At 45.9% G+C, this 27,160-nt stretch overlaps 1 protein-coding gene across 3 annotated transcripts in view; it reads right to left on the reverse strand.

The window, feature by feature from the left end:
• Positions 1-26,850, reverse strand: part of LOC115199146 (potassium voltage-gated channel subfamily C member 2-like) — an 84,461-nt gene extending 57,611 nt beyond the window's left edge. For all 3 annotated transcript variants that reach the window (XM_029761751.1, XM_029761752.1, XM_029761750.1), the window contains exon 1: positions 25,620-26,850. In XM_029761751.1, the coding sequence (XP_029617611.1) occupies positions 25,620-26,171 (552 nt within the window). In that variant the 5' untranslated portion in view covers positions 26,172-26,850. The remainder of the gene's footprint in view (positions 1-25,619) is intronic.
• Between the last annotated feature and the right edge of the window lie 310 nt (positions 26,851-27,160).

The following is a 27,160-nucleotide window of genomic DNA, read 5'->3' on the forward strand; positions in this document are numbered from 1 at the left end:
CCCTCCTACACCAAAGACTGTTGAAGGGCATGTGTATTTTTGCGAGGACAAGCTTTATACATGTGTGGTCAGCTGCCTTGCAAACTAACAGGACATGAGGTAGGCGTCTGAGTTTTTTTACCCCTGATTTTCAGTCAAAGTCCAAAGGTCAAAAAGCATCCTCAATTAAAGTCCGTGTGTGCTGGCTTCACACAGAAAAACATCTGAAGTACATTTCTCCCAGAAATCTCTCAAAATGATCAAGCAAATAATTTGTTATTGATTGAGTCACAGTGCAGTGGGAGAAAAATGTACCTCTTGGGCCCACCGAGCGAGAGAACCTCTCTCAAGCCCAGAGATTTCCCCCACTGCTTGTATTTTCTGAATGCTACTTTATCGTTCTGACTTCGCTCAATAGTGCTCCACAAAAACATTGCCCCCTGGGAACCTATTCAGAGGGGTGGGAAGAGCAAAAAGGTCACTCAGCGCTAGACTCAGAGCAGTAGCAATACTGAGTGGTAGTGGACGCCAGGGGGGCTGGCTCAAAAAATCTGCCACCCGCCCTATGGGGCGGGACCGACCGTCTTGGCGGTTTCCTACACTTTGTGTAAGGCCCATTTACAATGGGGCGGCCATTATTGTTGCTCTCCAAAGTGCCTCTTCACTTGACCCATGTCTCTTTCTGAGCCAAAACAATTGTGTCTCTCCTCCCTTCAACAATTTAGAGGATGAGCCGCTGATGATTCTAACCTGTCAATCACCCAGACACCTCCTGTTTCTCTGTCTTCTGATTGTAATATAAAATCAATATAAAGTATTGTGGGCCAACAATGGTATCAGTGGGTTGAATGAATCGAGCTTGTAATTTAAAGGTGGCACGCTCTAATGCCTAAGGGGCCCTTGAGCTTGCCAATAAATGTTTATGGCACTATGTTAGTGCCTCAAGACCGCAGTTCGAGCCAGTTTGCTAAAGGAGGAAAATAATCCTTCCATTAACAGGTAATGTGAATTATTATGTAGATTATAATTAATGGACATTTTTGTAGGGGTTAATACATTTTTCGTAAGGGAAAATCAAGTCTGGAATTTCAAAGTGGAAATTACAGACTTCAGAAGCCTTTTTAAACCTCAAATACACTACAAGTTGTACATTTCATGAAAGTTATCCTGAACTGTATTAAAGGGAGAGGATTAGTAGTGACCTCCTCCCAGGTCCATGTAGGCTCCTGCATGTCTGCTTGGCTGTTCCCATAAACACCTCTTTCTTCCTTTTTACACCTTTATCTATTTCTCCCCATGTTATTAACTCTTATTTTACATTTCAGGGGAGCCCAATCGAGACCAGAGTCTCATTTCCAATGGTGCCCTGAGGACGTAAAAGAAAATATAAAACTACAAGATACAATAACAGGTACATTACATTAGAACATCACAAACATCACAGGCATCATAAACAAGTTATTAAAGTCAATCAATCAAAACAATTGCACACCTCGGTGAACACATTTATCATCAGGATTTTAAACTGCCCTAGTGGCACCAGGCAATCCAAATGTAATGAATTTTGTAAGTGATTCCCCCCCCAAAATAAAACACCCCAGATATATCTACTTCCGTGGAGACCCGAGGAACCTCAAGAGTTAACCAACCCTGTGAATGGGTTTGGCATCTCATGTTTTATACTTTAACAACAAAGTCAGACTTTAATGAGGACCAGCCAACCTTTTGATAAGGGCGCAGCGGTGAGTATTAAAACTGTTACCTGTGATAAAACGAAGGGCGCCATTGTAGACGGCATCCAAAGGTTTAAATGGTGTCACCATAGTCAAGAACTGTCAGGAAAGCTGACTGTACAATCTGCTTCCTGCTATTTAGAGAGAGGCAATATCTATTTCTAAAAAAGAAGCCCACTTTAAATCTTAGCTTTTTAACAAATTCATCAATATGTTTTTTAAACATCAAATCTTTGTCAATTCAAATGCCCACATGTTTATAGGTGGGAACCCGATCGATGAGAGAACCATCCAATGAATGAAAATGTAGTCCATCTAAAATGTTTTGTTGAGAATTAGAGAATAACATGTATTTAGTCTTGCCGACACAACACAGCCTACCTCCCAAATGGTGCCCTATTCCCTATATAGTGCACTACTTTTGGCCAGGGCCCATAGGGTCCATTTGGGACAAACACAGATTCTACTCCCACTTACAGTGCATTCGGGAAGGATTCAGACCCCTTCCCTTTTTCAACATTTTGTTTCCTTACAGCCTTATTCTAAAATGTATTCAATATTTTTTTTTCCATCAATCTACACACGTTATGACAAAGTGAAAACAGGTTTTTAGAAATGTTTGAAATTTTATGGAGAAAAACTCCCTGAAATATCACATTTTTCAGACCCTTTGCTATGAGACTTGAAATTGAAATCAGGTGCATCCTGTTTCCATTGATCATCCTTGAGAAGTTTCTACATCTTGATTGGAGTCCACCTGTGGTAAATTCAATTGATTGGACATGATTTGGAAAGGCACACACCTGTCTATATAAGGTCCCAGAGTTGACAGTGCATGTCAGAGCAAAAATCATGTCACGTCCTGACCATAGTAAGTTGTTATTTTCTATGGTAGAGTTGGTCAGGGCGTGACAGGGGGTGTTTGTCAGTTTTTGTATTTCTATGTTTAGTTTCTAGTTTTGTATTTCTAGGTTAGTTTTTGTTTGACATGACCTCCAATTAGAGTCAGCCGGTTGTCGTTGTCTCTAATTGGAGGCCATATTTAAGTTGATGTTTGTCCCACTGGTGTTTTGTGGGTGATTAATTTTGTGAGTAGTGTATGCCTGCTCTGCGTCACGGCTTTCTTGTTTTTTGTATTTCAAGTTTATTGTTTATTGCATGAGTTTCACGATTGAATAAAAGATGTGGAACTACGATCATGCTGCGTATTGGTCCGATCCGTCTGAAAGCCCTGACAGAATCCCCCACCAACAAAGGACCAAGCAGTGTGGAATGGAGCAGCGGGAGTCGTGGACGTGGGAAGAAATCCTGGATGGGAAAGGACCCTGGAGGCAGGCTGGGGAGTATCGCTGTCCGAAGGAGGAGATGGGGTGTCCTGTCCCTGCTCCCCGCACTAGCCCTGAGGTGCGTGTTACTAGTCTGGCACCTCCTATGCCAGTCCCACGCATCAGGCCACCAGCGACGCTCCTCAGCCCGGAGCCTCCAGCGACGCTCCTCAGCCCGGAGCCTCCAGCGACGCTCCTCAGCCCGGAGCCTCCAGCGACGCTCCCCAGTCTGGAGCCTCCAGCGACGCTCCCCAGTCCGGAGCCTCCAGCGACGCTCCCCAGTCCGGAGCCTCCAGCGACGCTCCCCAGTCCGTAGCCTTCAGCGGCGGTCCGCAGCCCAGAGTCTTCAACGACGGTCTGCAGCCCAGAGTCTTCAGCGGCGGCCTTTAGCCCAGAGTCTTCAGCGGCGGTTGGTGGTCCGAAGCCTCCGGCGATGATCCATGGTCTGGTTCCTCCGGACATACAGAAGCGGGGGGATCAGCGGGCGGTGGGGGTACTACGCCAGGAACCAGAGCCGCCGCCATAGACATTGGTCACCCACCCTACCCTCCCTTTGTGTTGTGTTTTTTTGGGGGGGGGTTTGTTGTTTAGTTATTTTTTTTTGGTTTGTAGGTGAGTTTTTATTGATATAAAGAAGGACATTATCGAACAAAAGGACCATTTGTAATGTAACTGGGACCTTTTGGAGTGCCAACAGAAGAAGATCTTCAAAGGTAAGGCATATATTATAGCGCTATTTCTGACTTTCGTGTCGCAACTCCCTGGTTGAAAATGATGTGTTATGCATTTGTGTACTGGGCGCTGTCCTCAGATAATCGCATGGTTTGTTTTTGTAGTAAAGCCTTTTTGAAATCTGACACGGCGGCTGGATTAACAACAAGTTAAGCTTTTATTTTGATGTATTGCACTTGTGATTTTTTTTATAGATATGCTAAAGAGCCCATCTTGAATCTATACAATGGCCTCTTCTGTCACACCCTGATCTGTTTCACCTGTCTTTGTGATTGTCTCCACCCCCCTCCAGGTGTCGCCCATCGTCCCCATTATCCCCTGTGTATTTATACCTGTTTTCTCTGTTTGCAGCCTGGGAACTACCGATGGATCTCGACTCGCTCATCGCCGAAGGAAGGAGAAGAAAGTTGATTCCACCTCGCCTCCGAGGTATCCTGGAAGTCCCCGACGGCTCCGTTGCCGAGAGAACCCGAGGCTACCCGAGTTTCTACGAGAGCCTCCGAAGACTGACGATTCACCTCTTCCCGAGCGCATGCAACTAGGCAGAGATAGGCTGTCTCCAGCTGAACGTCTATACAGGCTTCACACTAAGAGTTGCCTGTATTGCGGGACTACTGGTCATATTCGTCTCCACCTATCCACTAAAAGACCAGGCTAAACTAAATTAAACACCTCCCTCTGCAACTGGATCCTGGACTTCCTGACGGGCCGCCCCCAGGTGGTGAGGGTAGGTAGCAACACATCTGCCACGCTGCTCCTCAACACTGGAGCTCCCCAGGGGTGCGTGCTCAGTCGCCTCCTGTACTCCCTGTTCACTCATGACTGCACGGCCAGGCACGACTCCAACACCCTCATTAAGTTTGCAGAAGCCTAATCACCAACAACGACGAGACAGTCTATATGGAGGAGGTCAGAGACCTGGCCGTGTGGTGCCAGGACAACAACCTCTCCCTCAACATGATCAAGACAAAGGAGATGATAGTGGACTACAGGAAAAAGAGGACCGAGGACGCCCCCATTTTCATCAACGGGGCTGTAGTGGAACAGGTCTTGGTGCCCCCGCACATTGACTCTGTATCGGTACCCCCCTGTATATAGTCTCGCTATTGTTATTTTACTGCAGTTCTTTAATTACTTGTTAGTTTTATTTATTTTTCTTATTTGTACTGCATTGTTGGTTAGGGGCTCGTAAGTAAGCATTTCACTGTAAGGTCTACACCTGTTGTATTCGGAGCAAGTGACTAAAGACATTTGATTTGATTTACTCTGTGCTGCCTGGTCTCAGCCAACCCCACCACCTGGAGCCAGCAGCTTGTGTGGGTCGAATACGCCCACAACACCCTTCCCTGCTCTGCCACGGGCCTATCACCTTTTGAGTGTTCCCTGGGGTATCAGCCCCCGCTCTTCCCTGAGCAGGAAGAAGATGTCGGCATATCTTGCCCAGATCTAGCCCAGATGTTTGTTCTCCGTTGTTTTCGTACCTGGAGGAGAGCCCGGTCGTCCCTCCTCAAGACCACCTCCAGGTATTGACGACAAGCGGATCGTCCCCGGACCCCGGCTCCCCGGGTATAGTCTCGGGCAGAAGGTATGGCTGTCCATCCGGGATCTGCTCTTACGGGTGGAATCCAGCAAACTCTCCCCCCGGTTAATCGGCCCATTTCCCATGACCAAAATCATTAGCCCCTCTGATGTTCGTCTTCTGTTGCCCCATACCCTTCGTATACATCCTACCTTTCAAGTGTCCAGAGTTAAACCTCTGTCTCACAGCCCTTTGTCTCCTGCTTCCTGCCTGTTTCTTGCTCCTGTTTTCTAGTCCTTCCTGGTTTTGACCGTTCTGCCTGCCCTGACCTGTCGTTTGCCTGCCCCTGTTGTTGTAATAAACTTTTGTTACTTCGACACAGTCTGCATCTGGGTCTTACCTAAACATAATATATTCTGTGACAGCAAGGGCAGCGCCCTCTAGCCACCGCTACGTGTGAATGACATTGTATCAAGGACACAGGAAAAATAAATCACGGTTCTGATAGTTTTGACATGGAACTTCACAATGGGTTCTCCAAATTTCCAGGAAAGTATACCGGGGGCCAAATCATTAGGACTCATGGACATGTCAAATGCCACCTCTGACGCACAGATGGAGCAGTGACTAACAAATGGTTTTCTGATCAATATAAATTGGTGTTGAGTTTTGTATGTCATAATTGAGAAGTGTCCAAGCTTGAGTTGAAACATAAAAACTATGGGTAGGGAAGTTTGATTGCTGAACACAAGGTATGTTAAACATCGACCTAATCAAGTCGCAGTACAGTACTGTATTATTCTCAGAACCAGAGTATGAGTTGAAAAATAGGCAATTTGGCAGGCCTATTGGGCCAAATTCAATTATAGCCTATTGTATAGATAATATAACCTTTAAGAGGTCAGATTTTTTTGTTTATAAACACTTTGTTACAATAACACACTTAGCTAGCTACCCACCTCATTCCTTTCTGCTAGCATATGCACATAGTAAGTACACCATCATGCTTTCCGGATACGTGTTTTTTCAGATTCCACTATGATTCTTTAGTTGTGGCCACTACGTCACAGCACTCCCTATCTTGCTCTTGGTCCTCCACATCTTTGTAAGTCACCTTGATTTTGCACCTGTGTGTTTCATCAGTTTCTTTATGAAAATATTTAGCGAACTCCATGACAGTAGCTAAAGCAAGGGGATAAAGCAGCATACAAGTAGACTACAAATGCATTCTGGGCCGCTTAAAATCGCTGCCTCCACTTCAAGCACCATGGAATGTGACTATGTGAGTATGAAAACCAACTCTGAACTTAAAATAGTTAGTAAAACAGTTCTATTCCAAAATCTTTATGTGTCAGCTATTTAGGGATGTTTCTGTAGAAGCATAGTGAAATAAGGAAAACCAATTGGATGCTAACATTCCTGTTGGGGCTAGGGGGCAGTATTTGCACGGCCGGATAGAAAACATACCCGATTTAAACTGGGTACTACTCTTGCCCAGAAACAAGAATATGCATATAATTAGTAGATTTGGATAGAAAACACTCTAAAGTTTCTAAAACTGTTTGAATGGGGTCTGTGAGTATAACAGAACTCATATGGCAGGCCAAAACCTGAGAAGATTCCATACAGGAAGTGCCCTGTCTGACAATTTGTTCTCCTTCTGTAGCATCTCTATCAAAAATACAGCATCTCTGCTGTAACGTGACATTTTCTAAGGCTTCCATTGGCTCTCAGAAGGCGCCAGAAAGTGGAATGACGTCTCTGCAGTTTCTGGGCAAAAAACAGCAGGAGTTTTTGTGAGTGGTCAGGCTGGGAACAATGACACTGGAGATGTGTGTCCACGAGACGACTCCATGTTTTTCTTTCAGTCTTTGAATGAATACAACGTCGCCCGGTTGGAATATTATCGCTATTTTACGAGAAAAATAGCATAAAAATTGATTTTAAACAGCGTTTGACATGCTTCGAAGTACGATAATGGAATATTTTGAATTTTTTGTCACGAAATGCGCTCACGCGTCACCCTTCGGATAGTGACTTGAATGCACGAACAAAACGGAGGTATTTGAATGTAACTATGGATTATTTGGAACCAAAACAACATTTGTTGTTGAAGTAGAAGTCCTGGGAGTGCATTCTGACGAAGAACAGCAAAGGTAATCAATTTTTTTTTATAGTAAATCTGAGTTTGGTGAGGGCCAAACTTGGTGGGTGTCAAATTAGCTAGCCGTGATGGCCGGGCTATCTACTCAGAATATTGCAAAATGTGCTTTCGCCGAAAAGCTATTTCAAAATCTGAGACCGTGATTGCATAAAGGAGTTCTGTATCTATAATTCTTAAAATAATTTATGTATTTTGTGAACGTTAATCGTGAGTAATTTAGTAAATTCACCGGAAGTTTGCGGTGGGTATGCTAGTTCTGAACATCACATGCTAATGTAAAAAGCTGGTTTTTGATATAAATATGAACTTCATTGAACAAAACATGCATGTATTGTATAACATAATGTCCTAGGAGTGTCATCTGATGAAGATCATCAAAGGTTAGTGCTGCATTTAGCTGTGGTTTTGGTTTTTGTGACATATATGCTTGCTTTGAAAATGGCTGTGTGATTATTTTTGGCAGGGTACTCTCCTGACATAATCTAATGTTTTGCTTTCGCTGTAAAGCCTTTTTGAAATCGGACAATGTGGTTAGATTAACGAGAGTCTTGTCTTTAAAATGGTGTAAAATAGTCATATGTTTGAGAAATTGAAGTTATAGCATTTTTGAGGTATTTGTATTTCGCGCCACGCGATTCCACTGGCTGTTGACTAGGTGGGACGCAAACGTCCCACCTTGCCCAGGGAGGCTAACATTAGCAATGTGCCAACATGACAAACTAGGACACCCAAACGGTTGTTTGATTCTCCCTAGGTAATAAAACGGTAGATTGATTCTCCATAGGTAAGAAACCGTTGGATTGAATCTCGCTAGGTAAGAAAACGATTAAAAACCTATCTGACTGTCCTTTGTCCTACTTTCACACAAAAGTTAGAAATATCAAACTTTGATTTCACCTTGGATGATGAAATGCCAAACTTGGCCGCGGGCCACAGTCCTCTCCCTCTAATGAGCCGGCTAGAACCTCAATGTATGATGTTCACACATCTGTCGAAAGAACATGGGGGCTGACTTTGAGGAACAAAGCTACTCATCACAGGCAGCGCGAACATAGATATATCGTCCCTGACACAGATAAGGCTTCTGTCCTGCAAAACGCTGTGGCTCAGACTGACTCCGTACCGGAGCTCCTGATTGTGATCGGTGAAACACAAAACGCACCCGAGCGGGACTCTTCCTGTCAGGGTCAAGAGGGGTCGAGGAGGAGAGGTGGGGGCCCCAGGGGTGTGCTCCAAATGGAGGATTCTTAATAGCGAGGGTGGGGTATCTACCTGGCCTGGATCACTGGACCGTATAGAGGAGAAGAGACAGCCAGGGTTAGTGCTGCTACTGTTATACTGTATATTCTCCAGGATGGATTCCCTAACCCCTGGGTAGTCACAATAACTGGTCTATACATTCTCCAGGATGGATTCCCTAACCCCTGGGTAGTCACAATAACTGGTCTATACATTCTCCAGGATGGATTCCCTAACCCCTGGGTAATCAAAATAACTGGTCTATACTGTATGTTCTCTAGGTTGGATTCCCTAACCCTTGGGTAGTCAAAATAACTGGTCTATACTGTGCATTCTCCAGGCTGGATTCCCTAACCCTTGGGGAGTCAAAATAACTGGTCCATACTGCCCTGTCCTATCGAGATGTGTGACACTGGGAAGCACATTAAAAGCTTTGATCCAGGCTTTTTCCAAATCTGACACTGACAGGGAAAGGACAGTACTTTTCAAGAATAATGTAAATAAATGTTACTACTACTACTAGAGGGGAAAACTAGCCAACCATGAAGGGTCTTCTCAACAGTTGGTGTCAGCTCTCAGTCTTAATAAAGTGACACCAAGCCCCCATGGCAGTACAGTAGATCTCAGCCTTAATAAAGTGACACCAAGCCCCATGGCAGTACAGTAGATCTCAGTCTTAATAAAGTGACACCAAGCCCCATGGCAGTACAGTAGATCTCAGCCTTAATAAAGTGACACCTAGCCCCATGGCAGTACAGTAGATCTCAGCCTTAAAGTGACACCAAGCCCCATGGCAGTACAGTAGATCTCAGCCTTAATAAAGTGACACCAAGCCCCATGGCAGTACAGTAGATCTCAGCCTTAATAAAGTGACACCAAGCCCCCATGGCAGTACAGTAGATCTCAGCCTTAATAAAGTGACACCAAGCCCCATGGCAGTACAGTAGATCTCAGCTTTAATAAAGTGACACCAAGCCCCATGGCAGTACAGCAGATCTCAGTCTTAATAAAGTGACACCTAGCCCCATGGCAGTACAGTAGATCTCAGTCTTAATAAAGTGACACCAAGCCCCATGGCAGTACAGTAGATCTCAGCCTTAATAAAGTGACACCTAGCCCCATGGCAGTACAGTAGATCTCAGCCTTAAAGTGACACCAAGCCCCATGGCAGTACAGTAGATCTCAGTCTTAATAAAGTGACACCAAGCCCCATGGCAGTACAGAAGATCTCAGCCTTAAAGTGGCACCAAGCCCCATGGCAGTACAGCAGATCTCAGCCTTAATAAAGTGACACCAAGCCCCATGGCAGTACAGTAGATCTCAGCCTTAATAAAGTGACACCAAGCCCCCATGGCAGTACAGTAGATCTCAGTCTTAATAAAGTGACACCAAGCCCCATGGCAGTACAGAAGATCTCAGCCTTAAAGTGACACCAAGCCCCATGGCAGTACAGTAGATCTCAGCCTTAATAAAGTGACACCAAGCCCCATGGCAGTACAGTAGATCTCAGCCTTAATAAAGTGACACCAAGCCCCATGGCAGTACAGTAGATCTCAGCCTTAATAAAGTGACACCAAGCCCCCATGGCAGTACAGTAGATCTCAGTCTTAATAAAGTGACACCAAGCCCCATTGCAGTACAGTAGATCTCAGCCTTAAAGTGACACCAAGCCCCATGGCAGTACAATAGATCTCAGCCTTAATAAAGTGACACCAAGCCCCATGGCAGTACAGCAGATCTCAGTCTTAATAAAGTGACACCAAGCCCCATGGCAGTACAGTAGATCTCAGCCTTAATAAAGTGACACCAAGCCCCATGGCAGTACAGCAGATCTCAGTCTTAATAAAGTGACACCAAGCCCCATGGCAGTACAGTAGATCTCAGCCTTAATAAAGTGACACCAAGCCCCATGGCAGTACAGTAGATCTCAGCCTTAATAAAGTGACACCAAGCCCCATGGCAGTACAGTAGATCTCAGTCTTAATAAAGTGACACCAAGCCCCATGGCAGTACAGTAGATCTCAGCCTTAATAAAGTGACACCAAGCCCCATGGCAGTACAGTAGATCTCAGCCTTAATAAAGTGACACCAAGCCCCATGGCAGTACAGTAGATCTCAGCCTTAATAAAGTGACACCAAGCCCCATGGCAGTACAGTAGATCTCAGTCTTAATAAAGTGACACATATAGCAGATGGAGAGGGCTTGTCACAATTATACAGTTGATCTGTGCCTGAGAGAGGAACAGCCTATGAATCTGCCCTTTACCATCCTTAGTGGTGCCATAACTTCACTAATACAGCACTGGGATTATTATTTTTTATTTTTTATTTTCTCCCCAATTTCGTGATTACGATCTTGTCTCATCGCTGCAACTTTTTGGGGTTTTTGGTTACACAGCTTCTAATTTTTTCACTGTGAGAATATGTTTTTTCCTTGATTCCTTGCGTCCTCTCCTCGCCTCCTTCTCAAAACGCATTGGAGGAGGTTCCAAGGTACTTCCCCAATCTACTCCTTCAATGCATTTTGAGGAAGGCGCGAGGAGAGGGGAGACGAGGACGTGAGGAATCAAGGAAATTCCATGGAGATCCTCCCTCCATCTCTGATGGTGTGTGCCTGATCCTTCCTCTGACGTGCAGCGGAGCAGAGTTTGACATTCTGATTTCTCCCAGAGGGCAGAGGCAGCTCATTGACCCTCTGTGCGACTTGCTTCTTCCCTGAGACGACCTCCAGAGAAGCTTATGTTACATGGGGCCCGTCTCAAATGGCACCCTATTCCCTACAAAGCAAACTATGTTCATATTCTGTATACACCTTATGAGCCGTGGTCAAATATAGTGCACTATGTATAGTAAATAGGGTACCATTTGGGATGCACTTGTTCAGTCAATACCCAAGCTGACTGGGCTTTCACACAGCACCATTTATAATTGTCTTCAAGACACCCACTTGACAGGTAACTAAGATAGGTAGATGTTCATAATAGGGTCATAGTATATATCAGTAGAGCATCCAATTCACTTGAGAAAATACCTCACTGATATGAAATATTGCATGGATTGAGTGGTGCAGTTAAACGTATATAAATATTGCATTGTGCCATTAATCAATATCAGGTCAATTACATATAATATAGAAGGCGAGGTTGTCAGTTGCCCACCCACTGATCCTGTTGAATTCTTATAAACCTAGGCCAATATTCATAGAGAGTAAGAGAGCTGATCTAGGGTCAGTTTAGACTTTTAAGTCATAATGAATAACAAGGGGGACCTGATTCTAGAGCAGTACTCTAGGATGATTTGTGAATACAGGCCCAGATTTTATTTAAAAATAATGGGCAAAGACATACTGAAGTCCAACTTTAACAACAGCTTTGCTGTTCATACACTGATCACATAATTTGTGTATTAGTAAGGCATCTGCCCTCAATGAACCCATTATCACAGAGACACCATTTACCCTGGCACACTGCAGAAGGGCTGAACGTTTTGTGCTATGATCAATCATCCATTTCAAGCTCTCGCTCTGCCTTTCAGTTTTCTGTACGTCCAAAGTTTAACCGCTTCTCGTCTAATTGGCCACTGAGCCCCGGTTGGCTATATTAAATAATGGGCACCTCTTTCAAGCCACGTCTTTGAACCAATGGAAATGATCAGTGCAGCGAGTTGAAAGTCGCATAGTTCATTCCCCAGGATAACCAGGCGTGCAATTAGCATTTGACAAAGATAGGGGAAAAGAAATGGCTTCCTTCAGTGTTTGGAGGCCTGTATTTGGGAGGGGGCAGAAGAGAAATTAATGAACTCTGTGGCTTTTTGCTGCTTCACTCGAACCTGTGGCTATCTGACGGCGAGGCGGATGGCCCACCCCTGGCCACGAGGAATCTGACGGCGAGGCGGATGGCCCACCCCTGGTCACGAGGAATCTGACGGCGAGGCGGATGGCCCACCCCTGGTCACGAGGAATCTGACGGCGAGGCGGATGGCCCACCCCTGGCCACGAGGAATCTGACGGCGAGGCGGATGGCCCACCCCTGGCCACGAGGAATCTGACGGCGAGGCGGATGGCCCACCCCTGGTCACGAGGAATCTGACGGCGAGGCGGATGGCCCACCCCTGGCCACGAGGAATCTGACGGCGAGGCGGATGGCCCACCCCTGGTCACGAGGAATCTGACGGCGAGGCGGATGGCCCACCCCTGGTCACGAGGAATCTGACGGCGAGGCGGATGGCCCACCCCTGGCCACGAGGAATCTGACGGCGAGGCGGATGGCCCACCCCTGGCCACGAGGAATCTGACGGCGAGGCGGATGGCCCACCCCTGGTCACGAGGAATCTGACGGTGAGGCGGATGGCCCACCCCTGGCCACGAGGAATCTGACGGCGAGGCGGATGGCCCACCCCTGGTCACGAGGAATCTGACGGCGAGGCGGATGGCCCACCCCTGGTCACGAGGAATCTGACGGTGAGGCGGATGGCCCACCCCTGGTCACAAGGAATCTGGTGGCCAGGCGGACGGCCCACCCCTGGCCACAAGGAATCTGGCGGTGAGGTGGACGGTCCACCCCTGGTCACGAGGAATCTGACGGCGAGGCGGATGGCCCACCCCTGGTCACGAGGAATCTGACGGTGAGGCGGATGGCCCACCCCTGGTCACGAGGAATCTGGTGGCCAGGCGGACGGCCCACCCCTGGCCACGAGGAATCTGGTGGCGAGGTGCATGGCCCATCTCTGGTCACGAGGAATCTGGTGGCGAGGCGGAAGGCCCACCCCTGGTCACGAGGAATCTGGTGGCGAGGTGGACGGTCCACCCCTGGTCACGAGGAATCTGGTGGCGAGGTGGATGGCCCATCTCTGGTCACGAGGAATCTGGTGGCGAGGCGGAAAGCCCACCCCTGGTCACGAAAAATCTGGTGTCGAGGCAGACGGCCCACCCCTGGTCACAGGGAATATGAGGTGACAACTTAATTTCGTCGCCATGCCGTCGAACGCCTCTGCCAACATCTCATCACGGCCGGGACGTTTTCAGTTTGCTGCCTGGCCTCCAACCGCATCTGGAAATAAATTCTCTCTCCTCCAAGTGTTAAATGAACGATTGGATTTGCAAATCACAGGCCTGCTAAGATGGCCTTCTGCCATGAAGGGAGGAGAGGGGAGTCAGTCCCCAGAATATCCCTTGCTCTAAATATGACAACTCCACTGATTCATTAGTCTGAGTTATAAACAACATGGACGCCCTTGTGAAAAGTGTGACAATTGACTAAAGACCTCCAGAAGGCCTTTAAATCCTTACAGACAAAAGCTAACCTTAAGTATGACTGTCATGCGAGACACAATTAGTATTACCAGAGCTCAAACACTCCAACTTTCCCACAGTTTTGTTATTCACTGACGGCCAATTGGGGGTTTGATTTGGAAAAAATATCTAAATCAGTTTTATTAATCACGTTTTTAATGTGTGAGCGGAAGAGTTGAGGGATGGCGCTGGAAAATGTAATGCTTAATATGCCCATTGTCCTTAGGAGGCACTTGATCTTGGTGAACAGTAGGAACATCAATAATGTAGCAGAACTCCCAGACAAATGGCATTTCTATTAAAACTAATGTGGCCCTGTGCATATCGGGCCCCGCTTGGAGCATTACTTTGGAGAAAGGAGCGCTTTCTGAGAGCTCACACACCTTTCTCATGCATGCCATCACCATCACATCCATAAATGCATGAAACAGGCAATATACTGTATCTCTCTTATCCTAATCAATTCTAAAGAGCAGTTTCCGCTGGAACATGTGGGTTGGTGTAAGAGAGGTGGTTCAGAACCAGCCTGAGACGATATTTAGGCTTGAGCTCGGTGGGCTAAAACAGCCCTTTGGTGAACAAGAGACTCTCGGTTGGTCACAGGTGCTTATTCCAGAATATATGAATGTGAAGAACCACTTGGTAGCTTTCAGGTTCCAGCACCTCAAAACGTCTCCTATTAAAACCTCTGTCCATACTAGTGCCCTCTGACCAAAGATCTTACCAAAGCTGAAACGGCCTCAATTCATCAATGTGACGTTACCACAAATGCCCGGCTTCAGACACAAACAAAGCAAGTATGAAGCGGGAGGCACTCTCTTGCGCACTCGTGCAGATACAGTGTATGTAAAGATACCTACGTGGGTGATGCTAACGAGGTCAGCCTCTTGCTTTATGACCTCTCAATAGAGTTTTTGTTTGTGCCACCGTTTATTCTCAGGTTATATCACTGAGTCTCAGCGCAACAGCTGAACATGTTCCATTCCAAGATCAAGGTTTCTATTTCTAGAACACATGTGTTTTCGATAACATGCATGAGATGCCGCATTCATACATATTTCAAATGCATATCATTCAGAGGGCGTGTAGCAGTAACCCCCCACTCCCCTGAACATTAACACTATGTGGGAATTTGCTTTAACAGGTCAGAATCTCTCAAGGACAAGGGGAAGAATGTGTGGCAATGAATGACTTCCCACAATCCATCAGGCTCCTGTCCTTCCTGAGCGATGATGGAGGTCGTTATTCCATCCTGACACCTCCACGCCACAGCCTCTCCTTCACATGTGGTCCTTTAGACAGTGTGTTTTGTTTTAACTGGTAAGTGTAGTGATATTTCTTTATGGCTTTTGGCCAAGACATGAGTTGATGCCGCATGCAGGAAAGGGGGGAGAAAGTGGCGTGGATCAGTCACCTGTCGTGGATCAGACCTACGTCATGGATCAGTCCTACGTCATGGATCAGTCACCTGTCATGGATCAGTCCTACGACATGGATCAGTCACCTGTCATGGATCAGCCACCTGTCATGGATCAGCCACCTGTCATGGATCAGTCCTATGTCATGGATCAGTCACATGTCATGAATCAGTCACCTGTCATAATGTGGTTGACTACCATCATGGATCAGTCACCCGTCATGGATCAGTCCTACATCATGGATCAGTCACCCATCATGGATCAGTCCTACATCATTGATCAGTCACCCGTCATGGATCAGTCCTACATCATGGATCAGTCACCATCATGGATCAGTCACCTGCCATAATGTGGTTGACTACCATCATGGATCAGTCACCTGCCATAATGTGGTTGACTACCATCATGGATCAGTCACCTGCCATAATGTGGTTGACTACCATCATGGATCAGTCACCTGTCTTAATGTGGTTGACTACCATCATGGATCAGTCACCTGCCATAATGTGGTTGACTACCATCATGGATCAGTCACCTGCCATAATGTGGTTGACTACCATCATGGATCAGTCACCTGCCATAATGTGGTTGACTACCATCATGGATCAGTCACCTGTCATAATGTGGTTGACTACCATCATGGATCAGTCACCTGCCATAATGTGGTTGACTACCATCATGGATCAGTCACCTGCCATAATGTGGTTGACTCCCATCATGGATCAGTCACCTGCCATAATGTGGTTGACTACCATCATGGATCAGTCACCCGTCATAGATCAGTCCTACATCATGGATCAGTCACCCGTCATGGATCAGTCCTACATCATGGATCAGTCCTACATCATGGATCAGTCACCCGTCATGGATCAGTCACCTGGCATAATGTGGTTGGTTGACTACCATCATGGATCAGTCACCTGCCATAATGTGGTTGACTACCATCATGGATCAGTCACCTGCCATAATGTGGTTGACTACCATCATGGATCAGTCACCTGCCATAATGTGGTTGACTACCATCATGGATCAGTCACCTGCCATAATGTGGTTGACTACCATCATGGATCAGTCACCTGCCATAATGTGGTTGACTACCATCATGGATCAGTCACCTGCCATAATGTGGTTGACTACCATCATGGATCAGTCACCTGCCATAATGTGGTTGACTACCATAAACAACAGTAGGAAAATAAGTCCACTCGTGAGCACTTGATGATGACGAGGCCAAAATAATAGCTCCTTAACGACGTGGCTCTCCACTCTCTCTAATATTGTGAGTTATTACACTCCAAAGGAAAGGAGTGTGGGATGATTGACAGGAGAGATTAACGTGACTGGCAGTGGCTACAAACATACCCAGTGGCGTGCCGACGCCACCCACGCACAGGCAGGCATTTGCTCTTCCTCCTCTTCCAGCGTCAGGTCTATTGCTGTTTACACGTCAGGTTGAATTCCCTCAAAGGGCACAGCAGTCAGTTGTTACCACATCACCGGGTTACCTTGCACTCCTAAACTTAGACAGAATAAGCCTATAGGTGCTTGTAATGGCAGAACAGGCCTATAGAAAGGCACAACGGGCATATTATGTGCCAGCATTGACACAGGCAGGCTCTCTCTCACAGACCTGTAGCTGTGACGATTCACCACAGAAAGAAGCAGACTAACAAAACCTCCTTCATCCACCTAGCCGCTCAGACTATCTTATAGGAGACAATGTTAAAAACGCATGCATAAAGATGACGGCCCTATTGGCACTCAAAAACATTTAATACCTTTTTTGCATCCAATATGCAAGTACATAAACAGTTATGGAGCGGTGGTGGTGGTGGCGGTGGTGGGGGGGTCATATTTGAGTGAATTCCTGAAATCAAACGGTTTCATGGAGCAGGCAGCTCTGAATGAAAACAGGAAGAGAGCGAGCATGTTGCCATGACAACAGGCTGAGCGAGCACAAGCCTGGGCCGGGGTCGGAAGCATCTCCAGGCGTGCGGCGGGCGGTAGCAGCAACCCAGACGGTGTGGGTTTAACCTCTTAAGTGGCGGGAAGCAAAGCGTCAGTCTCTGATGGGATCATGGAAAATGAAAGAAAGCGTAGGAAAGAGACAGAATCTGGGCGTCGGAAGGGGGACCTCCGCCTTACTGTATACAGGCACAAACAACATGATAATGGTAATGAGTTGTTTTACCATTCCAATCCTGCCACGGCCAACTACAGAGATACAAGGACAGACAAACAAACTGAATAGCAACACAGGAGAACACACAAACACACACACACACTGAACGTAGCTTAAGGGGAGAACAGTATGGATTCATCAATCTGTAGGACATAGCCACACACACACACACACACACACACACACACACACACACACACACAACTGCTGTTGTTATCAGCTAGCATAAGTATTCACAGATGGAGGAGCACATTGACATTCGGAAGCCTGCTATGTGACGTCAGCAGGGGGAATTTGAAGGAGCTAATTCTAAGGGTTTTCCTCCAATCAATAATCGGTTCCCAGCACTACCAGAATTCTCTGGGCATTCTAAGGCCAGTTCTAGCTCCTATTCCATGAGAGAGTTTCAATGAACACTGAGCAAATAGACACTAGAACACATCTGTAGAATGATGTCTGAAAAGGAGAAACTCAAGTCATATGGAGCTGTAGTTCTTGCACCTTCACATACTGTACAAACTCATGGTGTGCATCTCAAATAGCACCACATTCTCTACATGCTGTGGGAATAGGGTGCCAGGGAATAGGCTGCTATTTGGGACGCAACCATATAAAATCTAATTTTATTGGTCACATACAGATGTTGTTGTGGGTGTAGCGAAATGCTTGTAATATCCATACACACGTATCATCATCATAATCACCACCCCAACTACTGTTGTCATTGTCACCATCACCATCATAACCATGCACCATACTGCCCTGTAAACAGAAGCAGCACTGTTCAGAACACATTATCCTCCCTACAGCAAATCCCAGACTGAGCTCCTGACTGTGGTGTTGTGGTCTTCCTGTCTGTTTTAGCAGAGGTCCAAGTTGAGGGGCAAGGAGGAGGTCAAATTTTAGGGGCACGGAAGAGGTCAAAGTTGAGGGGCACGGAAGAGGTCAAAGTTAAGGGGCACAGCAGATGTCAAACTTCAGGGGCACGGCAGTTGTCAAAGTTGAGGGGCACGGCAGAGGTCAAAGTTGAGGGGCACGGCAGAGGTCAAAGTTGAGGGGGCACGGCAGAGGTCAAAGTTGAGGGGCACAGAAGAGGTCAAAGTTGAGGGACACGGCAGAGGTCAAAGTTGAGGGGCACGGAAGACTCTAGATGGCTTTGAGAGAACTCATAATATGACTACCTCAAATGGCAACACCAGTGTTAATTAAAACAACTGGCGATAACTTCTCAAGCTTTAGCTTGACAGAAAACAAAGCCAGGATAGGGGATAGGAGCTGACCCACAATATAGCTGAACAGGGCCTGTGTTCTGGGACCTGTCCTCGCTTTCATCAGTCATTGCTGAAAGGCATGTGAGATGTGGGGATTTGGTCCCTCCGTTAAGTGTTTGCTATAGACATGCTCTCTTGTCTTGGTGCTAGTCAGTGCTAGTAGGAAAAGCCAAGTGCATTTTTCACTGTGTGATCCATGGGACTAATTTAAGATAATGCCCAGTGGCATCAGTCGTTCTCTGGTATAACAGTGACTGAGGGGAAGGCGGTGGTGGCTGGAGTTGCAGCAACGCCAACCAGCCATCTAATTTCCATGGGAATAAGTCCCCATTATTCTACTTTAACACCCTGTCAAGGGAGGATTAGGAGCCTGTGGGTTCTCTAGCACATGCAGTCTGGGGAGGTGAGAGATCTCAGTCTCCCTGCGCTCAGGGGAGAAGTAAAGCCCAGGAGCACAGGAATAACATGAGAGAGGGGCTTAGGCATCAAAGTGAAGCAGTCAGGCAGCCTCCTCCACCACACTGAGACATGAGATTACCATGAGCATCATCAGAGGAGCATAATTTCTTCTCTGTGTCACTCCGTTCTGACTCCTGAAGTGTGTGTGTGTGTGTGTGTGTGTGTGTGTGTGTGTGTGTGTGTGTGTGTGTGTGTGTGTGTGTGTGTGTGTGTGTGTGTGTGTGTGTGTGTGTGTGTGTGTGTGTGTGTGTGTGTGTTTTTGGGCGTGGTCATCGTCATAACCCCTCCCACTAACAGTTCGCTAGGTATTGACTAACTGACTGGAAGAAGGCGAGATGCAAGGTCAAAGACAACGCCTCCCTTCCTTCCCCCTTGCCACTACCTTAAAAATGTAGATTGCTGGCAGACAGAGCTTCGGATTAGACGGTTGGGGAAATAATGAATTATTGACTGGATCAATGGTCCAGACGTTTTATCGCCTTATGTGGTGCTCTCTATACTCCTGGTGTGGTGCTCTCTATACTCCTGGTGTGGTGCTCTCTATACTCCTGGTGTGGTGCTCTCTATACTCCTGTTGTGGTGCTCTCTATACTCCTGGTGTGGTGCCCTCTATACTCCTGGTGTGGGGCTCTCTATACTCCGGTATGGTGCTCTCTATACTCCTGGTGTGGTGCTCTCTATACTCCTGGTGTGGTGCTCTCTATACTCCTGGTGTGGTGCTCTCTATACTCCTGATGTGGTGCTCTCTATACTCCTGGTGTGGTGCTCTCTATACTCCTGGTGTGGTGCTCTCCATACTCCTGGTGTGGTGCTCTCGATACTCCTGGTGTGGTGCTCTCTATACTCCTGGTGTGGTGCTCTCTATACTCCTGGTGTGGTGCTCTCTATACTCCTGGTGTGGTGCTCTCTATACTCCTGGTGTGGTGCTCTCCATACTCCTGGTGTGGTGCTCTCTATACTCCTGGTGTGGTGCTCTCTATACTCCTGGTGTGGGGCTCTCTATACTCCTGGTGTGGTGCTCTCTATACTCCTGGTGTGGTGCTCTCTATACTCCTGGTGTGGTGCTCTCTATACTCCTGGTGTGGTGCTCTCTATACTCCTGGTGTGGGGTCAAAGACAGTTATCTAATGGAGACTTTGATTGACAAGTTATGTCAAGATGCAGGAGAAAGAGAGGGATCAAATAAATAAATAAATAATATTACATTTACGTCATTTAGCAGACGCCCTTATCCAGAGCGACTTACAGTAGTGAATGCATACATTTCATACATTATTTTTCTGTGCTGGCCCCGCGTGGGAATCGAACCCACAACGCTGGTGTTGCAAACACCATGCTCTACCAACTGAGCTACAGGGAAGGCTTATTATATTGTTATTGACTGTATCTATGTATCAAAAGGGGAGTGGCCAGTGTATCTATGTATCAAAAGGGGAGTGGCCAGTGTATCTGTATCAAAAGGGGAGTGGCCAGTGTAGCTATGTATCAAAAGGGGAGTGGCCAGTGTAGCTATGTATCAAAAGCAAAAGGGAAAGTGGCCAGGTCCTTTGTTCATAAAGAGTCTCAGAGAAGGCGTGCTGATCAAATCAAATTGTATTTATCACATGCCCTGAATACACCTGGTGTAGACTGTACAGTGAAATGCTTGCTTACGAACCTTTCCCAACGATGCAGAGTTTAAAAATAATAATACAAAATAAAATAGTAACTAACACAATAGGAATATGATAAAATACTCAAGAATGGAGCTATATACAGGGAGTACCAGTACCAGATCTATGTGGAGCTATATACAGGGAGTACCAGTACCAGATCATTGTGGAGCTATATACAGGGAGTACCAGTACCAGATCATTGTGGAGCTATATACAGGGAGTACCAGTACCAGATCAATGTGGAGCTATATACAGGGAGTACCAGTACCAGATCATTGTGGAGCTATATACAGGGAGTACCAGTACCAGATCTATATTGAGCTATATACAGGGAGTACCAGATCAACGTGCAGAGGTACGATGTATTTGAGGTAGACATGTACATGAAGGCAGGGTAAAGTGACTAGGCATCAGGATAGATAATAATAAGGTATTTGAGGTAGATATGTACATGAAGGCAGGGTAAAGTGACTAGGCATCAGGATAGATAATAATAAGGTATTTGAGGTAGATATGTACATGAAGGCAGGGTAAAGTGACCAGGCATCAGGATAGATAATAATAAGGTATTTGAGGTAGATATGTACATGAAGGCAGGGTAAAGTGACTAGACATCAGGATAGATAATAATAAGGTATGAGGTAGATATGTACATGAAGGCAGGGTAAAGTGACTAGGCATCAGGATAGATAATAATAAGGTATTTGAGGTAGATATGTACATGAAGGCAGGGTAAAGTGACTAGGCATCAGGATAGATAATAATAAGGTATTTGAGGTAGATATGTACATGAAGGCAGGGTAAAGTGACTAGGCATCCGGATAGATAATAATAAGGTATTTGAGGTAGATATGTACATGAAGGCAGGGTAAAGTCACTAGACATCAGGATAGATAATAATAAGGTATTTGAGGTAGATATGTACATGAAGGCAGGGTAAAGTCACTAGACATCAGGATAGATAATAATAAGGTATTTGAGGTAGATATGTACATGAAGGCAGGGTAAAGTGACTAGGCATCAGGATAGATAATAATAAGGTATTTGAGGTAGATATGTACATGAAGGCAGGGTAAAGTGACTAGGCATCAGGATAGATAATAATAAGGTATTTGAGGTAGATATGTACATGAAGGCAGGTTAAAGTGACTAGGCATCAGGATAGATAATAATAAGGGTAAAACAAAGAGCAGAGTAGCAGCAGCAAATAATGAGTGTAAAAGTGTGTCTGTGTGAATGTGTGAATGTGCGTGTATGTATGTACGTGTGTGTGTTTGTGTTGTGTCGGTATGCGTGTGTGTGTAGAGTTTGTGAATGTGTGAGGGTTTTGTGTCGGTGTAAAAGCTTAGTGTGTGTGAGTGTGTATATATAAATTACATTTTTACATTTTTTTTTTTACATTTTAGTCATTTAGCAGACGCTTTTAACCAGAGCGACTTACAGTAGTGAATGCATACATTTCATAGATTTTTTATTTTTTAATTTTTTTGTACTGGTCCCCCGTGGGAATCGAACCCACAACCCTGGCGTTGCAAACACCATGCTCTACCAACTGAGCCACATGCGCACATCCACTTTAGTGCAAGATAGAGTCAATGCAGACAGTTCGGGTAACATTAATTGACTATTTAGCAGTCTGACTATTTAGCAGCCTTATGGCTTGGGGTAGAAGCTGTCTCTGAGCTTGTTGGTCTGAGAGCTGATGCTTCGATACTGTTTTCTGGTCCGCACCACCCTTTGTAGCGCTTTGCTGTCAAGGGCGGTGATATTGCCATACCAAGTGGTGATGCAGCCAGTCAAGATGCTCTCAATGGTGCAGCTGTAGAACTTTTTGAGGATCTGAGGGCCCATGACAAATCTTTTCAGCCTCCTGAGGAGGAAGAGGCACTGCTGTGCCCTCTTCACAACTGTGCGGGTGTGTGTGGACCATTTTAAGTCCTTAGTGATGTGGACACCAAGGTACTTCAAGCTCTCGACCCGCTCCACAAAAGCTCTGTCGATGTGGATGGGAGTGTGCTCTCCCCTCTTTCTCCTATAGTCCACAATCAGCTCCTTGGTCTTACTAACGTTGAGGGAGAGATTGTTGTCCTGGCACCACACTGCTAAGTCTCTGACCTCCTCCCTGTAGGCTGACTCATGATGATGGTGTTGTTGCCTACCCTCACCACCTGGGGCAGGCCCGTCAGGATGTCCAGGATATAGTTGCAGAGGGAGGGGTTCAGTCCCAGGGGCCCAGGCTTGGTGATGAGCTTGGAGGGGACTATGATGTTGAACGCTGAGCTGTAGTCTATGAACAGCATACTCAAATAGTTATTTCCCCTCTTGCCCAGGTGAGAGAGGGCAGTGTGAAGTGCAATTGAGGTTGTGTCATCTGTGGAGCTGTTGGTACGGTATGTGAATTGGAATGGGTCTAAGGTGTCTGGGATGATGGTGTTGATGTGTGACATGACCAGCCTTTCAAAGCACTTCATAATTATAGATGTAAGTGCTACAGGGCGATAGTTATTTAGGCAGGTTACCTTGGAGCTCTTGGGAACAGGGACAACGGTGGTCAATTAAAATGATGTTGGGATTACAGACTGTGACAAGGAGAGATTGAAAATGTCTGTGGAGACACCTGCCAGCTGGTCTGCTCATGCTTTGAGAATACGCCCTGGTATTCCATCTGGCCTGGATGCCTTATGATTGTTAACCTGTTTAAACGTTTTGCTCACATCGGCCATGGAAAGCGAGATCACACAGTCACATGGAAAAACAGGGGCTTTCACGCAAGGCACAGTGATATATTCCTCGAAGCGAGCATAAAAGGCATTTAGCTCGTTTGGGAGTTCTGCATTGCTGGACAGCTCATGGCTGGGTTTCCCTTTGTAATCCGTTATCGTCTGCAAACACTGCCACATACAACGAACGTCGTAGCCGGTCAATTAGGATTCCACCTTCCTCCTATATTGTCATTTTGCATGTTTGATGTCTCTCGTCAGAGGTCGTAGCGGGATTTATTGTATGACTCCATGTCCATGTCCCGTTCACTGTAAGCGGTAGCGCTAGCCTTTAGCCCAGTGCAGATCTAGGATCAGTTGTGCTTTTTAGATCATAATGGAAAATGATTACATGGGCAGTGGGGATCCTAGATCAGCACTCCTACTCTGAGTGACAAGCTTTGTGGATACGGGCCCTGGCTTCATTATTCTATTAGCTCAAGACAGCCCTGTCTGTTTCAAGGCACCATCAACAGCACAATCTCCCCAGGGAGATGCTATTAATGGGCATCCTGCTAGTGAGAGATGAGCTGGATATAAACAAGGCCGTTTAGGCAGGAGGGAGATGAGACAGAAGGTCATTTTAGACTCCGAAAATGATGGGGTACACATTGTGACATGACAGTGGCCAGGAGCCTCTGGAGCGCTGACTCCACAGCCAGTCGGCCAATGAGATGGTTATTTATTGCCTATTGAGCAAAACAACTGCAGGCCAGTAAACACTAGTCCTGCACTGGTCATGTGAGCATACAGTCGGCATGGATAAGGTGTGGACCGATAGGTAGATATGTAGGAGGCTCACCATAACATTTCAGTAAGAGAAGACACGTTTGCCAGGTGTAAAATGAACAAATGATTGACAGCAACCTATAGAATTCGACTTAAATCAACAAGAAATAACTGATAGATAACCAAGTATGCAAAAGAGAAGTGTAAGTGACAATTAGTCTAATGCCCTCTGCGATACGTAAAGATTCTGAAATACTTTCTCATACAGGCTATTAATAAGCGGGGCACATCTCACTCCAACATGTAAAATTGCCCATCAGCATTTCAATCAAAAGCAATCAATTCAAGGTCATGTTTTAGTGTTTACATTGTTGCAATGATCGAATTTAGGCTCATGTTGTGAGTAATTGCGGTAAACATTTAAAATGAATTGATATGTTAAACTTATATTTTGAAATGAATTAATAATTTTAAATAAATAACCGCCCGAATCCTGTCCGTAAAAGTAGGCTAAGGCCAAATACGTAATGTTTCTGCTATAGGATTGCAGATAAATGGTACAATTTGGGAATATGATGGTGTGTCTAACCACAGGTTCTACAATAGCCTATTTCTGTTGAGCGATGGACCATTCCATCACCCCTCTACCATACGTCATGCTTAATATCAAACAAACCCAACCGACAGAAGAAAAAAACTAATTTGGTGCTATCAGAAAAAAAACAGTAATCTAATTCGTGAAATATTTCTACTTGTTTCTCAATATCATGGCTAGGTAGTGTAGCTTAACTTAAATATGTATTTACGCACCACAAGTATAGGGCATTGACATGTTTAAATGCATAGTTGTGTATGACAAAAAGAGGAAAATATCGAGTTGAATTATTTGAACTATATTCAAGTTTAAAAGGTGATTATGAAAGCAGTCGTGGGGGGGATCATCTTTGATGCACACTGAAATGTGAATAAGCAGACAACCTATGTCCCTTACAACGAATTTAAAATGTTAATAACGTATAATGTATGTTATATTTGTGTAATAATTGTTATTTTATTAGGAGGAATTGATGTCTAATGTAATTACACTTTTCTGTGCAAAGAAGGAATCGGGGGAACTTGTGCATGGACTGTTATGTGAGCTCTCCACACAAGCGCGCGCTCTTACCCTTGCCGCTCTGGAAGAATAGGGATCCTCAAATAGATTCCAAATCACAGGTCGCCACTTTTTCCAGCGGCTGATATTAGGATCAACCACGTCCTCAATGCCGAGTCTTTTCCCCGTCTCTTCGTCGTCGTCTCCATTGTCAACGTTTATGTCGAACACATCGAGCGCCTCCTCGGCGTCCCTGTGTTGGCGATAGGTCATCCAGCAGCAAGGCTCCACGTCCGTCTCATCGATTCCCCAGAAGGACAGCTCTTCCTCGAACAGCGGACCACAAACATCTGCTGGGCAATGGAGTTTCCCGGTTCGATAGTAGTTAAGGACATAAGCGAATACCCCTGGGTGGCGGTCAAAAAAGTATTCGTTGTTCCGCGTGTTGTACTCTATGAAGCCGGGGACTTGTTGCAGCTGATCCAAAACGGACTCGATGTCAGAATCGGAGGCAAGAAGGGCCAGCCGAGTCCCCGGCAGTGTCCTCAGCGTGTTCTTGTACGTCTCGTGCCGGGTTCCCCCAACGTTGAGGATTATCCTCTCGTTGTCGTCGAACTTACCCATCGCTCTGTATAAGACATGACTTAGTAAATAAGGTATATCGAGTGCAGTCCAGAGTAACAGCGGGCACGGTGCTGTACACACCCAGTTGGGTTAGAAAATCTCACGAAAGCCCTTTTGGATTCAGCTGAGAGCAGCCACTCCAAATTCAGCCTGGAGCTCTCATTACGCTTGGTGAAAGTGCTTTACTAATCTCATCGTTGTTGGTGATTTGGAAGAGAGGATCTTATCGCTTGTCAGACTCCCTCTAGTTCCTCCTTGTGCGAGGATCTGTCAGCCAGTAGCTCCAAGCACAGGCAGCGCTGGTGATGTTGTGCCTTGGGGCTGTCTTTACTCTCTTCTCCGCTCAACACTTGGACAGGTGAAGTCAAACGAAACCATTCCAGTTATTGATTTGTAACCTTGAGCTCTGTGCCCTTTTTGTTAAGGTCATGCCATGCCGTGGTGAATAGCAAGTAAGCAAACCTGGATATGGTTCTCTCCGAAATGTGAGTCTTTGACGAGAAACGACGTCAAGGGCACACCCTCTCCCTTTCTGCACACAGGTTGTCTGTTGCTATAGTGTGTGTGTGTGCGTCCGTGTTACTAGCGATCCTCTCACACGTGCTCATGTTGCTATGTAGCAACGATCACTCATTACATTTGGATTGGCAATTAAATAGTTGAAATCTATGCCAACGAATATCTAGTGCAACTTTTTTCAGCTTTTATGATTCGCCGAAATAAGATGTTGAACGCAAGTGTTCTCAACAGGTCAGATTGCTTGACTGAGAAACATGGCTCGTGTGGATCCCGTTCTATTTCCATCACAGAGTGTGGTCCTACATTTCATAGTGCAATTATTTATAGGAATTATCTTCGATCTGGTTTCACACTGACGCGAGATGCGCTTTCAAAGCGAGGGAGCTGTCCTTTCAGCACCTTACATCTGTGACATCAGCAACCGCAGGAAAATAGTTCAACTTTCGGTTCCATTTGTTGGGTTCTATTTC

Source organism: Salmo trutta, chromosome 8 (assembly GCF_901001165.1).
Source record: "Salmo trutta chromosome 8, fSalTru1.1, whole genome shotgun sequence".
Taxonomy (NCBI): Eukaryota; Metazoa; Chordata; class Actinopteri; order Salmoniformes; family Salmonidae; genus Salmo; species Salmo trutta.